Source organism: Chiloscyllium plagiosum, chromosome 2 (genome assembly GCF_004010195.1).
Source record: "Chiloscyllium plagiosum isolate BGI_BamShark_2017 chromosome 2, ASM401019v2, whole genome shotgun sequence".
Classification (NCBI taxonomy): Eukaryota; Metazoa; Chordata; class Chondrichthyes; order Orectolobiformes; family Hemiscylliidae; genus Chiloscyllium; species Chiloscyllium plagiosum.
This window is the reverse complement of record NC_057711.1, coordinates 145776368-145794171: the sequence shown is the minus strand read 5'-3', so window position 1 is coordinate 145794171 and position 17804 is coordinate 145776368. Positions and strand designations below refer to the sequence as shown.

Below are 17804 nucleotides of genomic sequence, written 5' to 3'. Positions count from 1 at the left end.
AGTCAGAACAAACTTGTCAGGTGAGTAGTCTCCCTCTTGTGTTCTAAACTTGTGGTTTTCTGGTCCTGGTCCCTAATGCTATCTGTATTGTATAGGTGTTGCACAAGGACAGGATTAGGCTCAGCTGTTAGGATATGCCACCCACCCACCATTTGAGCTAAATGGCCACCTGGATGTGGTATTAGATAGCTACTACCTATCCGACCAGACTCTGGAATAAGTAATTTCCTGTGGGAGGAAACAATTCATTGGGAGAGTAGAGAAATTCTCAATGCAATATGTGAAACCTATAAATGAGAAATGGATCCAAATAACTGCAATATTTTTTGTTTATTGCACGGTAGATCGCCTCCACATGATTCCAGTCTCCTTTGAAAAAGACAATGACAGTAATGGGCACATTGACTTCATAACTGCTGCTTCCAATATACGAGCAAAGATGTACAGCATTAATACAGCAGACAGATTAAAGACGAAGAGGATTGCTGGCCGGATCATTCCTGCCATTGCAACTGCAACTGCAGCAGTATCAGGACTGGTAGGAACACTCTATTGCTTGTGGTATAAATTCCCAATCAATGTTGCAGAAGTTTAATAATAACTCAATGACTCTAGACATCAGAAGCTCAAACTAATCAGAATTGAATTTGTATGGTAAGGTGTGAGCTGGCACCAGAAAGTAGCCCTGTGAAAGCTGCTGGACAAATTAGAAAAAAAACTGTACATGAGCAAAGGTTGCTGTCACCCCAATCCAGAATGACCGCGAGTCTTTCCAGTCCCTTATTAAATAGTTGGCTGTTTATGTCCTTATGATGGTAAGTAATGATAGTAAATACTGTCTTGTCACCATCCTATGCCTTTAAGGGGGATTTGTCTGTCCTGGTTCTCTTGAAGGGAGGTGTTGTAAACTTGGTGCTGAGGTGGAAAGTAGAATAATAGCTATTTTTTAAACTCGAGGAAGCATGAATGGGTGGAGTCAGGTTTACACAAGCCCAGGGTTTTAGTTTGCTTTTAGTTATTGAAGTTGGGGTTTGGGGAATTGAAGCAGCTAGATACAGCTCTCTGCTGCTGCTGCAGCAAAACCTTGAATATTCTCTCTCTCTGCAGCTAGATCAATTCTGTCGGTGTTCTTTCTCCAGGACTGAAGGAGATATCAATTGAGGGAAATCTGTTTTGCTGAATTTGCCTTTGTCAGGGGTCTATTTATGGGATACTGCTATATTATTTTAAGTAATTTGATAGAGTTAAAGGTTTTCCAATTCCTTTTTTTTGTTTGTATTTTAACTATAGTATAAGAATAAAGTGTGTTTTGCTTAACGCGTGGTAGTTTGACCAATCAAGTCATATCTAGAACACGGCACTTTACACAGGGAAAATAAAAGTTAGGGTCTAAGCTATCTCCTTGTTGTGTTTGAGGGGATATAGTCTGGTCCATTAAAATCACATATCTGAAAAGTAATAAGAAGTACTCATTTGAGTAGAATTTTGGATGGAGTCAAAGTCAAAAGACCAAAAATGAAAAATAAAACAATGGATTGTCTTTTCTGTAAATTGATTTTTAAAAATTATGTTTTTGTACGCATGGATTCCGTGTACTTGTGGGCTCATGTCCATTTCTATTGGAGGGACCAGCTTGTGATTTCTGACCACAGATTTTCACAATAGATGTCCAGTTCTGGACCTGTTTTCCTTGTTATCCATGTAGGTTTGTCATCCAGTTATCAAGTGAAAATGAGCAACTTTCAAGTAACCGTATGTGTCCCAATTGCACTGCCTGTCAGGCTATGGCTTTGCTTAACTTATATTGATGCTAGTTTAGTTATTGGCTCAACTGATTTTAATTTTCAAAAGAGTAAATGTTCATTTGTTGATCACAATTAGAAATAAACACTGCAGAAGTTACAGGAAATTTTGAGAGGAGGTCTATTCGAGCTTTGTGTAGAATTCAGTCACTCACCCCTTAGCATGATCAAACAATGATTCTTACCCAAAACATGAGAGAAGCATGATAGTAACGTAGGTGCACAGCCAGTATATTGACTTATTAATTTCCCTCAGTGCTGCCCAAAAAGAGCAGTTTGAACCCGAAGATAGCTAACATCAACATATCATGTTCAAAACAGTTACCGGTTTTCATTTCAGTCCTCTTGCAAAAGATATAGCTCACACTTATTTAATTTAGAATTCTCATAGCCATTGGGAGCAGGAGCTTTTTCATTAGTCTGTGCTAGATTAAAGTAGTGTTATCGCTCAATCCCAATCTCACTCATTCACAAGGTTTGTCTTTTTTCTCCTAAACTTTGTCTTTTCTCTCTAGGTTGCTATTGAGTTAATTAAAGTTGTTCAAGGCCAGTCCTTTGAGGCATATAGGAATTGTTTCTTTAACCTGGCTATTCCTGTTATAGTATTTTCTGAACCAGCTCCAGTTAAGAAGACACAAATAAGGTAAAGTAAAGTCTGATGTAAATGGAATCACCATGATGTTCAGAATTTATATTTAACCTTTTAAATATATCAAATAAAGTGCAAAAATAGTCAAATTTTTAATATCTTCAGAAACAAATGCCTATGTTTAAATCTTCATGGGGAGAGAGAGACTCCAGTGTTGAATGATTGAGGTGATAAACATTAAGCCTTAAAAAAAAAAATTGTTGTGCAAAGCAGGTTACACCTGGCTAACTATTCTTGAGAAACAAGCTCCAAGAATGCTGGAGAAACTGCAGGTTTGGTAACATCTGTGGAAAGGGAAAAGATCTAACATTTCCAGTCTTTGTCTATCCCAGTCTAACATCAGCTCCTCCATTTCCAGTCTGGTATCACTTTGTCAGAACTGAAGTTCTAGTTCTGAAACATCATACTAGACTGGAAACTTTGCTCTCCACAGATATTGCTCGACTTGCTGAGTTCCTTCAGTGTTTTTGGTATTTGTTTCATATTTCCAGCATCCTGAGTATTTTGCTTTTATTCAAATATCATGTGCCTTTATTTAAGAAAGGAGAAGCCTGAAAACTATCGACTGGTGAGTCTGATATCAATGGTAGGTAAATTCTTGAGAGGATTCTGAGAGAGAGGATTTGCACGCTTTGGAAAGGCAAGGACTGATTAGGGTTAGCCACCATGACTTTGTCCATGCGAAATCATGCCTCACAAACCTGATTGATCTTTTTGAGGATGTAACCAAAAAAAATAGATAAGGGCAGAGTGGCAGACATTGTCTACATAGGCTTTGACAAGGTTCCACATGGTAGACTAATTAGTAAAGATAGATTACATGGGATACTGGGAGACCTTGCCAACTGAATTGGTAGTTTTGACAATAGGAGACAGAGGGTGGTGGCGGATGGTTGTTTTTCTGACTGGAGGACTATGACCAGCGATCAGTGCTGGGTCCACTGTTGTTTGTCATTTATATAATCAATTTGGATGAGAATTTAGGAGTCACGGTCAGTAAGTTTGCTGATGATACCACAATGGCTGCTATAATCAGGGTTTACTGCATGGAACAGGCCCTCCCAGCCTGTCCATGCTGCCCTTTTTCACAACTAATCCAGTCCCATTTGCCTGCGTTTGGTTCATGTCCCTCCATACCTACGCCATCCACATACCTGTCCAAGTGTTTAGAGTCATAGAGATGTACAGCATGGAAACAGACCCTTCGGTCCAACCCATTCATGCTGACCAGATATCCCAGCCCAATCTAGTTCCACCTGCCAGCACCCGGCCCATATCCTTCTAAACCCTTCCTATTCATATACTCATTCAAATGCCTTTTAAATGTTGCAATTGTACCAGCCTCCACCACTTCCTCTGGCAGTTCATTTCATACACGTACCACCCTCTGTGTGAAAACGTTGCCCCTTAGGTCTCTTTTATATCTTTCCCCTCTCACCCTAAACCTATGCCCTTTAGTTCTGGACTCCCCTGCCCTAGAGAAAAGACTTTGTCTATTTATCCTATCCATGACCCTCATTATTTTGTAAACCTCTATAAGTTCACCCCTCAGCCTCCGACGCTCCAGGGAAAACAGTCCCAGCCTGTTTAGCCTCGCCCTGTAGCTCAAATCCTCCAAGCCTGGCAACGTCCTTGTAAATCTTTTCTGAACCCTTTCTAGTTTCACATCTTTCCGATGGGAAGGAGACCAGAATTGCACGCAATATTCCAACAGTGACCTAATCAATGTCCTGTACAGCCGCAACATGACCTCCCAACTCCTGTACTCAATACTCTGACTGATAAAGGAAAGCATACCAAACACCACCTTCACTATCCTATCTACTTGCGACTTCACTTTCAAGGAGCTATAAATCTGCACTCCAAGGTCTCTTTGTACAGCAACACTCTCTAGGACCTTACCATTAAGTGTATAAGTCCTGCTAAGATTTGCTTTCCCAAAATGCAGCACCTCGCATTTATCTGAATTAAACTCCATCTGCCACTTCTCTGTCCATTGGCCCATCTGGTCAAGATCCTGTTGTAATGTGAGGTAACTTCCTTCACTGTCCACTATATCTCCAATTTTGATATCATCTGCAAACATACTAACTATACCTCTTATGCTCACATCCAAATCATTTATATAAATGACAAAAAGTAGTGGATTCTTGTGGCACTTCATTGGTCACAGGCCTTTGGAGTCTATAATGCAATCTTAATGAGGTGATCATCCCTTTCTTATTTCTCAGTTCCACCCAAATAACTTCTCTGGATGTATTTCCAGGAATATCCTCCCTCAGTACAGCTGTAATGCTATCCCTTATCAAAAACACCACTCCTTCTCCTCTCTCGCCTCCCTTTCTATACTTGCTGTAGCATTTGTATCCTGGAACATTAAACTGCCAGTCCTGTCCATCCCTGAGCTATGTTTCTGTAATTGCTATGATATCCCAGTCCCATGTTCCTAACCATGCCCTGAGTTCATCTGCCTTCCCTTTTAGGCCCCTTGCATTGAAATAAATGCAGGTTCTTAAATTGCTCCTCTGGAACCTTTTGTATTTCTCTCCTCTCACGTCAAACCTGTGCCCAACAACAGTGAAGAAAATTATCTAAAATTACAAAGGGATCTTGATCAGTTGGGCCAATGGGCTGAGGAGTGGTAGGCGGAGTTTAATTCGCATAAATGTGAGGTATTACATTTTAGTAAAATGAACAATGTCAGGACTTGTACAGTTAATGATAAGGCTCTGGGGAGTGTTGTCAAGGGGTCCAGATACGAAGTTCTTTCAAAAGTTGTATCGCAGGTAGATTGGGTGGTTAAGAAGGCATTTAGCATGCTTGCGTTCTTTGCTCAGGCCCTTGAGTATAGGAGTTGGGATGCCATGTTGAGGTTGTACAGAACATTCGTGAGGCCACTTGTGGAGGACTGCATACAGTTCTGGTCGCCCTGCTATAGGAAGGATATTCTTAAAACATTTCTGAACCCTCTCCAGTTTATCAGGATGTTGCCAGAACTAAATGTTTGAGTTATAGGACAGGGTATGTTTTTCACTGGTGCGTAGGAGGGTGATGGGTAACCTTATTGAGGTTTATAAGATCACGACCATAGATATGGTGAATAGCAAAGGGCTTTTCCCGCTAGTAGGGGTGTTCAAAAATACAGGCCTTATTTTTAAGGTGAGGGGAAAAGGATTTAAAAGTGACCCGTGGGATGACTTTTCACAGAGGCTGGTTCATATGTGGATGAACTACCAGAGGAAGTGGTAAATGCAAGTAGTTACAGCATTTAAAAGACATTTAGACAGGTACACAAATAGGAAAGATTTAGAGTTATATGTGCCAAATGCAGGCAAGTGGGACTAGTTCAGTTTGGAAAACTTGGTTGGCATTGAGAATTTGGACTGAATGGTCTGTTTCCATGCTGCTTAACTCCATTAGTGTTCATGCAGATGTAATGAAACATTTTAATCTATTTTATGGTTGTTTAATTGTAGCCAGTCATTGGAAAATGTAATCTAGTGATTAGCTGCTTTCTGAGCTCTTTCCAAAGTTACTAACTGTTATCATTAACAGCAACTGCCTGTATTCATGTATTATGTTTTTGTATACAAAAACATGCATGGGGTAAGGTGCGAGATGACTTATCTGCATGTGATATTCAATTACAGTTGGTCAGGTCTATCAAATGCTTCTGAAATAACATGGCCACATCCTAGTTAAATGCTAATTGCTGCACAGTTAAGGTTTGGACCTTCAGCTTTACAAAGGAAGGGTATTGTTAGGTATTGATTTCAGATGGGCAATTTCACTTAGCTGATTTCAGTCACTTGATCTGTGGCTGCAGTATCAACTCCAAATCATTTTGGACTGGTGAGCATGTCTGCAGTTTATATCACTGGGTACTCCTGTGTGGTTAAATTTGCTAACTTAGTAAGATTAAAATTTAATCTCCAGGCACTAGTAAATTGACCCTTTATTTTACATCCAGACCAATTTTCTTTCTATTACTTCATCGTTGATGAGTTATACTTATCAAATGAATACCTGAAATAATCGAGAGAGTCATACAGCGCAGAAACAAACCCTTCAGTGCAACTCGGTCATGCCAATCAGGCATCCCAATCTAACCTCGTCTCATTTGCCAGCCTATTCCTTCCTGATACTTTTTAAGTGTCTACACCACTTCCTCTGACAACTGGTTCCATGCTCGCACCATCCCTGCATGAAAAAGTTACCCATCAGGGCCTTTTTTAAAATCTTTCCTCTCACACTTAAACCTCCGCCCTCCAGTTTTGAACTCTTTTCTCCCCCCCACCCACCCCTCCAACCTGAGTTACTTTAAAGTGGTCACAAAGATGGAGAATTATTTCTGTCGTCCTTTTCCGGTTTAATTTGAAACAAATTATGTTTTAAAAATCTTCAAAAAGGGGAGACATTTTAACCCACCTTATTCAATTTATGGTACCCAAATATCAAAACATAATAGACAAATGATCATTTGTAAGAAGCAATTGATCAAGCTGGCATGTCCTCCATCTTCCCCTTTAAAAGCAGTTAAACTAAGAGCCAAATCAATTTACATTTCTATAATGTTCTTCAAATAAAGAAAAAGATCTTTGAGACCTTTTCAAGGTATAGAGGGATTAAAGCTCTCTGAATAATAAGAAGGAAAGTGAATGAGGGAGAAATTTGCACGAAACGAGAATGGCCAAAGATTTTGCTGAGGTATTTGAAAGAGTAGAGGAAATTAATAGCCAAAAGATTTAGAGAAAGCACAAGTACGTTCTACATATAAAGCCCTTCAATGCAGGGGCGGGGGCACAGGGATTCAAGGACTACCCCGTATTGAAGGGAACGGTGCATGCTTGTAGATTGCAATTTGATCTGTGCTTTTTTAAAAAAAAACAGTTTGGTCAGGATGTCGGTACAACATGGTCTTACAAGGGGCTACACAATGCAGACTTCCAAAGTATCACCGAACCAAAATCTCACAATCTCAGCATACTTATGTTGCAAAACTGAATGCTATAAACAAATGATCATTTCCAACTATAGTTGATTTAATAATATTTTCCTAAAATCAAACTTATTCTTTTGCCTTAGGAATGAGATATCATTTACAATCTGGGATAGATGGACTATTTATGGAAAAGAAGATTTCACGCTTTTAAACTTCATAAATGCTGTAAAAGTAAGAAATAATTTTATTCAAACTTCTTTTAGCTGATGTTCAAGTTCCAAATTATCCAGTTACAGAGTGCAAAGGCACATTTGCACCATTATTTGTGCAAAGCATGTTTTACAGAAACATGGCTCAGGGATGGGCAGGACTGGCAGCTTAATGTTCCAGGATACAAATGCTATAGAAAGGGAGGCAAGAGAGGAGGGGGAGTGGCATTTTCGATGAGCGATAGCATCACAGCTGTGCTGAGGGAGGATATTCCCAGAAATACATCCAGGGAAATTATTTGGGTGGAACTGAGAAATAAGAAAGGGATGATCACCTTATCGGGATTGTATTATAGGCCCCCTAATAGAGAGAACTTGAGAAGCAAACTTGTAAGGAGATCTCAGCTATCTGTAAGAATAATAGGGTAGTTATAGTAGGGGATTTTAACTTTCCAAACATCGACCGGGACTGCCATAGGAATGGCAAAGGTTTAGATGGAGAGGAATTTCTTAAGCGTGTACTCGACAATTTTCTGATTCAGTATGTGGATGTACTTACTAGAGAAGGTGCAAAACCTGACCTCCTGTTGGGAAATAAGGCTTTGGGGCCAGCGACCATAATTTTATTCGTTTTAAAATAGTGATGGAAAAGGATAGACCAGATCTAAAAGTTAAAGTTCTAAATTGGAGAAAGGCCAATTTTGACGGTGATAGGCAAGAACTTTCGAAAGCTGATTGGAGGCAGATGTTCACAGGTAAAGGGACGGCTGGAAAATAGGAAGCCTTCAGAAATGAGATAACGAGAATCCAAAGAAAGTATATTCCTGTCAGGGTGAAAGGGAATGTAACTAGGGAGAGAATAGGGCCCCTCAAAGATTGGCAAGGCAGCCTTTGTGTGGAGCTGCAGAAAATGGGGGAGATACTAAATGAATATTTTGCATCAGTATTTACAGTGGAAAAGGATATGGACGATATAGACTGTAGGGAAATAGATGGTGACAGCTTTCAAAATGTCCGGATTACTGAGGAGGAAGTGCTGGATGTCTTGAAACGGGTAAAGGTGGATAAATCCCCAGGACCTGATCAGGAGTACCCAAGAACTCTGTGGGAAGCCAGAGAAGTGATTGCTGGGCCTCTTGCTGAGATATTTGTATCATTGACAGTCACAGGTGAGGTGTCGGAAGACTGGAGATTGGCAAACATGGTGCCACTGTTTTAAGAAGGGCGGTAAAGACAAGCCAGGGAACTACAGACCAGTGAGCCTGACCTCGGTGGTGGACAAGCTGTTGGAGGGAGTCCTGAGGGACAGGATGTATTTGGAAAGGCAAGGACTGATTAGGGATAGTCAACATGGCTTTGTGCAGGGAAATCATGTCCCATAAACTTGATTGAATTTTTTGAAGAAGTAACAAAGAAGATTGATGAGGGCAGAGCAGTAGATGTGATCTATATGGACTTCAGTAAGGAGTTCGACACGGTTCTCCATGGGAGACTGATTAGCAAGGTTAGATCTCCTGGAATACAGGGAGAACTCGCCATTTGGATACAGAACTGGCTCAATGGTAGAAGACAGAGGGTGGGGATGGTGGAGGGTTGTTTTTCAGACTGTAGGCCTGTGACCAGTGGAGTGCCACAAGGATCGGTGCTGGGCCCTCTTTGTCATTTACATAAATGATTTGGATGCGAGCAGAATAGGTACAGTTTGTAAATTTGCAGATGACACCAAAATTGGAGGTGTAGCGGACAGCGAAGAGGGTTACCTCCGATTTCAACAGGATCTGGACCAATGGGCTGGGAAGTGGCAGATGGAGTTTAATTCAAATAAATGCGAGGTGCTGCATTTTGGGGAAGCAAATCTTAGCAGGACTTATATACTTAATGGTAAAGTCCGAGGGAGTGTTGCTGAACAGAGACCTTGGAGTGCAGGTTCATAGCTCCTTGAAAGTGGAGTCACAGGTAGATAGGATAGTGAAGAAGGCGTTTGGTATGGTTTCCTTTATTGGTCAGAGTATTGAGTTCAGGTGTTGGGAGGTCATGTTGCGGCTGTACAGGGCATTGGTTAGGCCACTGTTGGAATATTGCGTGCAATTCTGGTCTCCTTCTTATTGGAAAGATGTTGTGAAACTTGAAAGGGTTCAGAAAAGATTTACAAGGATGTTTCCAGGCTTGGAGGATTTGAACAATGGGGAGAGGCTGAACAGGCTGGGGCTGTTTCCCCTGGAGCGTTGGAGGCTGAGGGGTGACCTTATAGTGGTTCATAAAATTATGAGGGGCATGGATAGGATAAATAAGGCAGAGTCTTTTCCCTGGGGTCGGGGAGTCCAGAACTAGAGGACATAGGTTTTGGGTGAGAGGGGAAAGATATAAAAGAGACCTAAGGGGCAACTTTTTCACGCAGAGGGTGGTACGTGTATGGAATAAGCTGCTGGAGGAAGTGGTGCAGGCTGGTACAATTGCAACATTTAAGAGGCATTTGGATGGGTATGTGAATAGGAAAGGTTTAGAGGGATATGGGCTGGATGCTGGCAGGTGGGACTAGATTGTGTTGGGATATCTGGTCAGTATGGACGGATCTGATTCCATGCTGTACATCTCTATGACTCTATGAAATGCAAAAGCTACAATGTGGCTACACAACCTGAATGTGCTGTGTTTTTAGTATGCAGCTGTACAAGGCCCTTTTGAGAGGTGCATTCTTCCCAACTTGGGCTCAACACCACTGTCATGGCAACTGCCATGCTTGATCTTGATGGCGATGAAGTATTCAACGCACATTGCATCTAAATAGTTCACAAGATGGTCACTTGGAAGAATAAAGTGTAACAAAGGAAACTATTTTGCCCATGTCTTTACTGTTTCTTGGAAACAACTATCTAATTAGCGTTGTTTTTCTGCTCTTCTCTCATAGCACAACAAATATTTCCCTTTCAAGGACATAGGAAATCATTTTTGAGTCATACTAGTGAATCTGCTTCTATCAAGTGGTGAAATCCAGAATATTGTGATTCACTGTGCATAAAAGTAAATTTTGCTCACTCAGATTCTTCCATATGTTAATTTTGATTATCCTAGCAATGGAATTAGTTTATCCTTGGTTACTGTGTCAAAAGAGCACATAAATTTTCAACATTTCTACCCTAAATCTATCCTAGACGGAAGTTGTCCTGTTGGGCAGGCGCAGCATAGATTCATGAAGGGCTGGTCATGTTTAACTAATCTTTTGGAATTCTATGAAGATGTTATGAACACAGTGGACAATGAGGACTCAATAGATGTGTGGTATCTAGATCTCCAAAAGGCATTTGATAAGGTGCCTGACAAAGGATGCTGCATAAGTTAAAGATGTAAGTTGTTACGGGGCAATGCAGTAGCATGGAGAGAGGATTGTTTAAACAACAGGAAGCCAAGAGTGGGAATAAATGTCTGCTAATCTAGTTGGCAATCAGTGACTAGTGGTGTGCCTCAGGGATCAGTATCGGGACTGCAATTATTCACAATTTACACAGATAATTTGGAGTTGGGGACCACGTGTGGTGTGTCAAAGTTTGCAGATGACACTAGGATGAGTAGTAGACCAAAGTGTGCAGAGGACTGTGAAATATTGCTAAGGGACATAGTTTAAGTTTGTGGGCAAAGGTCTGGCAGATGGAGTGCAATGTTAATAAATGTGAAGTCATTCATTTCGGTAGGAATAACAGTAAAAAGAACTATTATTTGAATGGTAAGAAATTGCAGCACCCAGCTGTACAGAAGGGTTCTTGTGCATGAATCACTGAAGGTTGGTCTGCAGGTGCAATAAGTCATTAGGAAGGCAAATGGGATTTTGTTCTTCATTGCTAAAGGGATTGAGTTTAAAAGCAAGGCAGTTATGTTGCAGTTATATAGGATGCAGGTGAGGCCACACCTGGAGAGCTGTGTGCAGATTTGGTCTCCTTATTTGAGAAAGGATGTACTGGCACTAGAAGGGGTGCAGAGGAGGTTCACTAGGTTGATTCCGGTGTTGAGGGGGTTAGTTTCTGAGGAGAGACTGAGTAAACTGGGATTATATTCATTTGGAATTTAGAAGAATGAGGGGGGAATCTCATAGAAACATAGGATTATGAAGGGAATGGATAATATAGAAGTAGAGAGGATGGTTCCACTGGTAGGTAAAACTAAGGCAAGAGGGAGTAGCCTCAAACTTAGGGGGAGCAGATTTCGAACTGAATTGAGAAGAAACTTCTTCACCCAGAGGGTTGTGAATGTATGGAATTCTCTGCCCAATGAAGTTATTGAGGCTTCCTCAGTAAATGCTTTTAAAGCTAAGGAGGCTAATTTTCTGAATAGTAAATGAATTAATGGTTATGATGGGGTGGATAAGTAGAGCTGAGTCCATGGTCTTATTGAATTGTGGAGTGGGCTTCAAGGACCAGATGGCCTACTCCTGCTCCTAGTTCTTATGTTCTAAGGAGAACAATTCCATTTTCCTCCACTTTCTACACACAACTGTAACATGAAGTCTTTCATTCCTGATATTATTCTAATATTTTTTCTCTGCCCCTATTCCAATGCCTTGATGTTCTTTCAAAAGGTGCCTGCAGTTGAACACTGTTCTAGCTGAAGACTGATACGTGCCTTAATATTGAAAAGATTGTTTTAAGAATTATGGAATATGTGGATGAGTGTTGGACTTGGAGAGTTTGGAGCTAGATCTGGGGCTAGATTTCATCCCACATAACTCCAGGTCACCCTGGAAGCCAATTCTCCAAAGAGAAGGATGGTTCTCATTTAAAAAAAAGCACTCTTTGCAATATTTCTGACTGGTAAACCACTTGTTATTATACTGATTAAATTCCAGTATTACCCTGTTGATTCTGCTGACCAATGCCTAAGTTTCAAAACTTGTTTTCTTGTAATGAAAAAGTTTACTTTGTGTTGGGCAATCAAACTCCTTACAACTCAGCATGGCTCTCTGTAATTTTTCTCAATTTGTTGAATCTTAAATATAGTTACTGATTTCCTCCTTTCTCAGATACTCCAAATGACCAAAAATGTTTTCACCACTGATATCATTGCAGTCCTATTGTTCTAATATCATGGAGTATCAAAACTATGGTCAGTTCTTCAATTATGGCTTGTTGCCATTTTTCCGCAGATTCATCATCACATCACTTTCCTTTTGTACTTGATGCTCATATGTACATGGCAGAATCTCGTTTGTCTGTTTATGGTTGCTCTGCTTTCTCCAAACCAACAGAATTTTTATCATTCTAATTCAGACTTTTGTTTTCTTTTCTGTCATTGTTTTGTTTTTACAGCCTTCCACTTTTCTTGACATGCTTTTTCAGTATTACAGTTTTGGGCTTCTGGTTAATTAACCCTTTCACTCCTAAGTTCCAAGTAATCTGACTCCAACTTCATTGTAATAAGTTTTGAACATTCCTAACTTTATCCAGTTACGAAGAAAGATTGCAGATCTGAAAACTTGACCCTGTTTCCCTTACCATAGATGCCTCCTGTTCTGAGAACATTCAACGCTCTTGTTTTTATTTCAATGTTACATCATCCATGGTAGTTTGCTTTCAAATGAAATACATAATGTGTTTGAGGTTTTGGTTGAGGGGGGAGTATTGGTCAGATCACAAATGGGGGCTACTGTGCTACTCTTTCAATAGTGACTTGGGATTATTTTTGTCCATCTTTAATGAAAGCAGGTCGGACCTCACTTTCATGTGACTCACTCAATATGGCATTGAAGTTCAGTCTAAATGCTGTTCTCTAGTATCTGACGGTGAACTTGAGTCCACATACGTCTGACTCAAAGGCAAGATTGCTTTTCCTGAGCCATCACACCCAAATAATAGATAAATCCTAGTCGAATGCTAGTAGTAAAGTATTTAATTGATTTCAGACATGCTTGCTTTTTTAATGCAGGCTACTTTCTTTTACTTCAGGAAAGATACAGCATTGAGCCCACCATGGTGGTTCATGGAGTGAAAATGTTGTATGTACCTGTCATGCCAGGACATGTGAAGCGACTAAAATTAACGTAAGTATCGCAAGCTTGAGTTGACTAGTAAAATAGTTTAATAATTGGTTCATTAATATGTACCACAGTGAATTAGGCATCAGGCTGGTGTGGGCTGAAACCAGTTGCCACACCTATTATATGGGCTGTAACCAATGCAGAGTGATGGGATTAAATTTTCCTCCCTCTTTTGGTCTTCCGAGCTCTCTGAAAATAGGATAATTTTAAATACAACCCAGCACAAATTAATCTCACTTAGGTTGGAGAATGATTGATTGGTGTGAGAAATATAATGATCCCTGAAGCTGGGGTGCCATTATCATTTGGAGTTAAGGGGAAACTTTTGGTTCAAGAGAGGGAAGATTATCTATCGATCTTGGCTTGGAAAGAGGGGTTAGCTATATCTTTTCCAAAAGGACTAAGTTTTTGATATTCATAATTGTAAACAGGGAAGAAATGATTTTTCACCAAAACTTGTGATAATCAAAGAATTATCAGTTTTATAAGGTGCAAAAGATTTGATTGTACCATCACTGGTGTTTAGAAATTAATGGAAAATGACAAGTTAGGTTCAGTGTTACTGGCTTATAATTGAACTATTTTCCCTCAATTTTACAAACCAGCCTTTCGTGGATTAGGAGATTCATAGTCACTTCTTGGGAATTTCCTCTAGAACAGAATGTCCTTGGGTTTTCTACTTCTACATTCAAGAAGCTCCAATTTTCTGCCAATGTTCACAAGTGGAAACCCCCTAGCCAATGAACTTTAAGTTCAACACTCCAGTACAAAACTGAAGGAGTGCTGCAATCTTGAGGTTGATAGTTTATCTGAGGTCCCATCTGCTCTCTGGTATGAAAAATCCCACAGTAAAATTTAGATGTGTTTTCCTCGTATTCTGTCTGATCCTTGTCTCGCAATCATTACCATAGCAGAGGTGCATTTATAGAGCACTTTGGTAGTCTAGCTATTATGGGCCACTTTTAATTGAGTGAGGAAAGGGATGAGTGGTGTCTAGTCAGGGGTAAAACTATTCAAAGTTTTATATTCATGTCCATATTTTTCCACTACAGAATGCAAAAATTAGTCAAACCAGCATCAGACAAGAAATATGTTGATTTGACTGTGTCATTTGCACCTGAATCTGATGGTGAAGAAGATCTGCCAGGTCCTCCTGTGAGATACTATTTCCGACCTGAAGAGAACTGAGCCCATGTTTACTTTGGATGCCTCCAGCCTCTTGAACCAACTGCCACAGAAGTAAAGAAGCACTCACCTAATTTGCAAAATTGTTCTGCTTTATTGTGATGTAAATGTTTCTGTGATCTCCTGCACATGTTGCCCAATGCAGACTGCCTTAATAGTGGCAATAAAATTTGATGTTTTTAAATGATTGTCCGCATACTGTGTTATGATGCAGTCAAGACAGTCCAGCCCCAACAGCATGTTGCATATCACCTTACTGTAGAGACTCTTCATTCATAGTTTTAATTTAACTGCTTTGTTAGTTGTCATTTCAAAATGAACAAGGTTCCATGTTGCCCTGCACCAAAGATGTATAGCAAGTGTACGAAAGCAGTGTTCAACCATTGACTGCTTTAGAAATAGACTGTGGCTCCTTAGTTGAATTTCTGTTTAGATCAAACATTTCCATGAAATAAATTCCCACCATATAATCACCAATCTTCAGTCTATCTGTGTAAAACATTTTTAAAACACATTAAGTTGACCCTTCCTTCTGTAAAATAGCTGAGTCTTCCAGTATTGAATTATTGATGTACACTCAGATTTCATGTTGTTTTGGCGATGCTAGCAACTGTAGATTGGCTATTTTCAACTACAACAGGTTGTGCTTTTTCTATTTGTCTCCCTTAAGTCTTGGACCAAAGAAGCTTAAAATAAAACTAGCCAATTTGTTGTTGTAACTACTGCAATTTCATTCAAATCACAGACCATTGAGTTTTTTTAAAACAAATTCTGTAAATCATGTGTCTGTAGGCTGGTTTACTTGTCATTTAGTATGATATTGTTAAAATCTTATTTTATATTCACAGACCATTAGAGTTTGTGTGAGTAATTTCACATTGAGGAGATGATTATTTGTATCTGCAGACATCTGCAGGGATTTTTTAATTTCTTTTGTAAATAATGCAGTAATCAAAATTGCAGGTTTTAGCTTCATTTATTTTTTAAATATTTTGGTAATATTGTATTATGATTATATTCAGTATGGGAGCACTGAATTAGAGTTACAGAATGCATCTACTACGGGACATAGAAGTCCCTCTTCTGGTTGTAAAGAATTCGGAACTCAGGTTTTGAAAGGCAAAATATAACTGCAAATTTGTCTTTGGGCTATCAACTGTAATTCATTGGTAACGTTCTTGCCTGAGCCATTCAAAACCTACTCCACAGACCTGAACACAATCTAGGATTATACTTCAGTGTGCTGCTTGAGTTGTGCTGCATTAACAGAGCAGCCCTCTTTCCGATAAGACACGAAACTGAGGTCCTCATCTGTCCTCTTGAGAGATGTAAAATATCCCATGACACTGTTTCAAAGTAGAAAAACTCTACTTATGTCCTAACCTATTTTTATCCTCAACCAATCACTACTCTTAACACATTGATATTATTAAATGACCAGTGTAGAATGTTGCTGTCCAAATATTGGCAGCAACATTTCCTACATTACAACAGTGAGTCCAATTGGAGGTACTCCATTGACTATAAAGTGTTTGGAGCAACCTGAAGTAGTAAAGTGCTAGATAGATGCAAATTATTTTCTGATCTTTCTGTCTAGTTATCCAGCATAAGATTCAAGTAGCTTCAGAATGTATGTTTCATTTGTTTAATGGAAAGCTAATTGATTTTCCAACGTCCTTGAGAAAGCCAAACTTCCATTTATAATGAAATCGAATTTGTGGAAGTGCAAATTTATAACTAACAAGCCAGGTGATCCACAATGGCAGTGAACATTTTCAACTTTTGGCAACAAGTTGAAATTCTGTCCCCAGGTGCTAAAATGTAGGTGTTCCTGCTGAGACACATTTCAAACATGATTTTATTTTTCCCATACCCCAGAACTATACAAATGTGAATATCCAACCTTTCCCATTTGGAATAGTCAGGTTACTTAAGTGTCCTCCCTAGATTTTCACTTTGAAAAAGCCAAACACTGTGAACTGAAACCTAATCCAATGAGAAAATAAAATAACTTGGAACCAGTTATCTTGTAAAGTTTTGATTTTTTAATTTTGGAGTAACATATCAGTATTTGTCTGGAAAGTATCTCTATTGATGGAAAAAAAAACTGCCATGATGGAAGCCTCCTACCTGACATATCTTAATCCACCTGCCTTATGGGGTTGTACTTGTATCCACTTGACACCTATCTGTCCCTCTCCTCTGGTAATTTCTGCTTATGAACATCTCATCCTTTTTCTCCCTTGTGTCTTATTTAAAATCCTAGTACCCACCTAAGTATCTCAAACTGCTTTCCAACTCTGTGTCTGCACTGTGATTTTAATCTCCATCTGAATTTATATCCCTCTTATGCTCAATCATTCCCCTCTCATAAACACGCAAACTCATTCACAGTCAACCCCTTAATCTTGCTATCTCAACTTCTTGCAAGTTTCAGTCATAAATAAGACCATCTCTAATCACATTTTTGTACGTATCCAACCACATCCTGTTTCCCATTCCTCACATTACCCTAAGAAAAGTTATTCCCCATTTCAGGTACAACTGCTTTCAAAATCCTACTGTCTAGCCTTGCACCCTCCATTTACAATATCTTTAAGCCATCACACAACTGCCCTTCATTCCTTGATTTTCTAAACTTTATTAAAACCATTATTCAGTATCACCATCTCCAGTCCCTGAAGTCTCTAGAGTTAGAGTCAGACTTGAATGGATATGGTATGCAATTTGTTTAGCCATTCTCTACTAATTTGGCTGGATCGCTGTGTACTAGTCATGCTCTTTTCAGCTATAACTGCAGAATAGAGTGCAGTATAATAAGTATTGCTTAAACCAGCTCCATACTAACAATATGCATTTGCTTTCTTGGCCAGGTACAATCTACTCAATTTTAATATGAACATGGTATAGAATTATTTGCTAATTATAGTTTATCAATATCAACTTTATGTGGATCAAATGTCAAAACAATATTTGACTAAGAAAGTTGCAG

General features: G+C 39.5%; 1 protein-coding gene across 2 annotated transcripts in view; it reads left to right on the top strand.

Moving 5' to 3' along the window:
- The window catches only part of uba6 (ubiquitin like modifier activating enzyme 6), a 119010-nt gene extending 103602 nt beyond the window's left edge, over positions 1 to 15408 (top strand). The window contains exons 29-33 of one of the 2 annotated variants that reach the window (XM_043720610.1): positions 345 to 538; positions 2318 to 2445; positions 7537 to 7624; positions 13536 to 13630; positions 14680 to 15408. In XM_043720610.1, coding sequence (XP_043576545.1) covers positions 345 to 538; positions 2318 to 2445; positions 7537 to 7624; positions 13536 to 13630; positions 14680 to 14815 — 641 coding nt within the window. In that variant the 3' untranslated portion in view covers positions 14816 to 15408. Of the gene's footprint in view, positions 1 to 344; positions 539 to 2317; positions 2446 to 7536; positions 7625 to 13535; positions 13631 to 14679 lie in introns of those variants that run through there. The other variant, XM_043720620.1, reaches the window with a different exon arrangement.
- The last annotated feature ends 2396 nt before the right edge of the window (positions 15409 to 17804 follow it).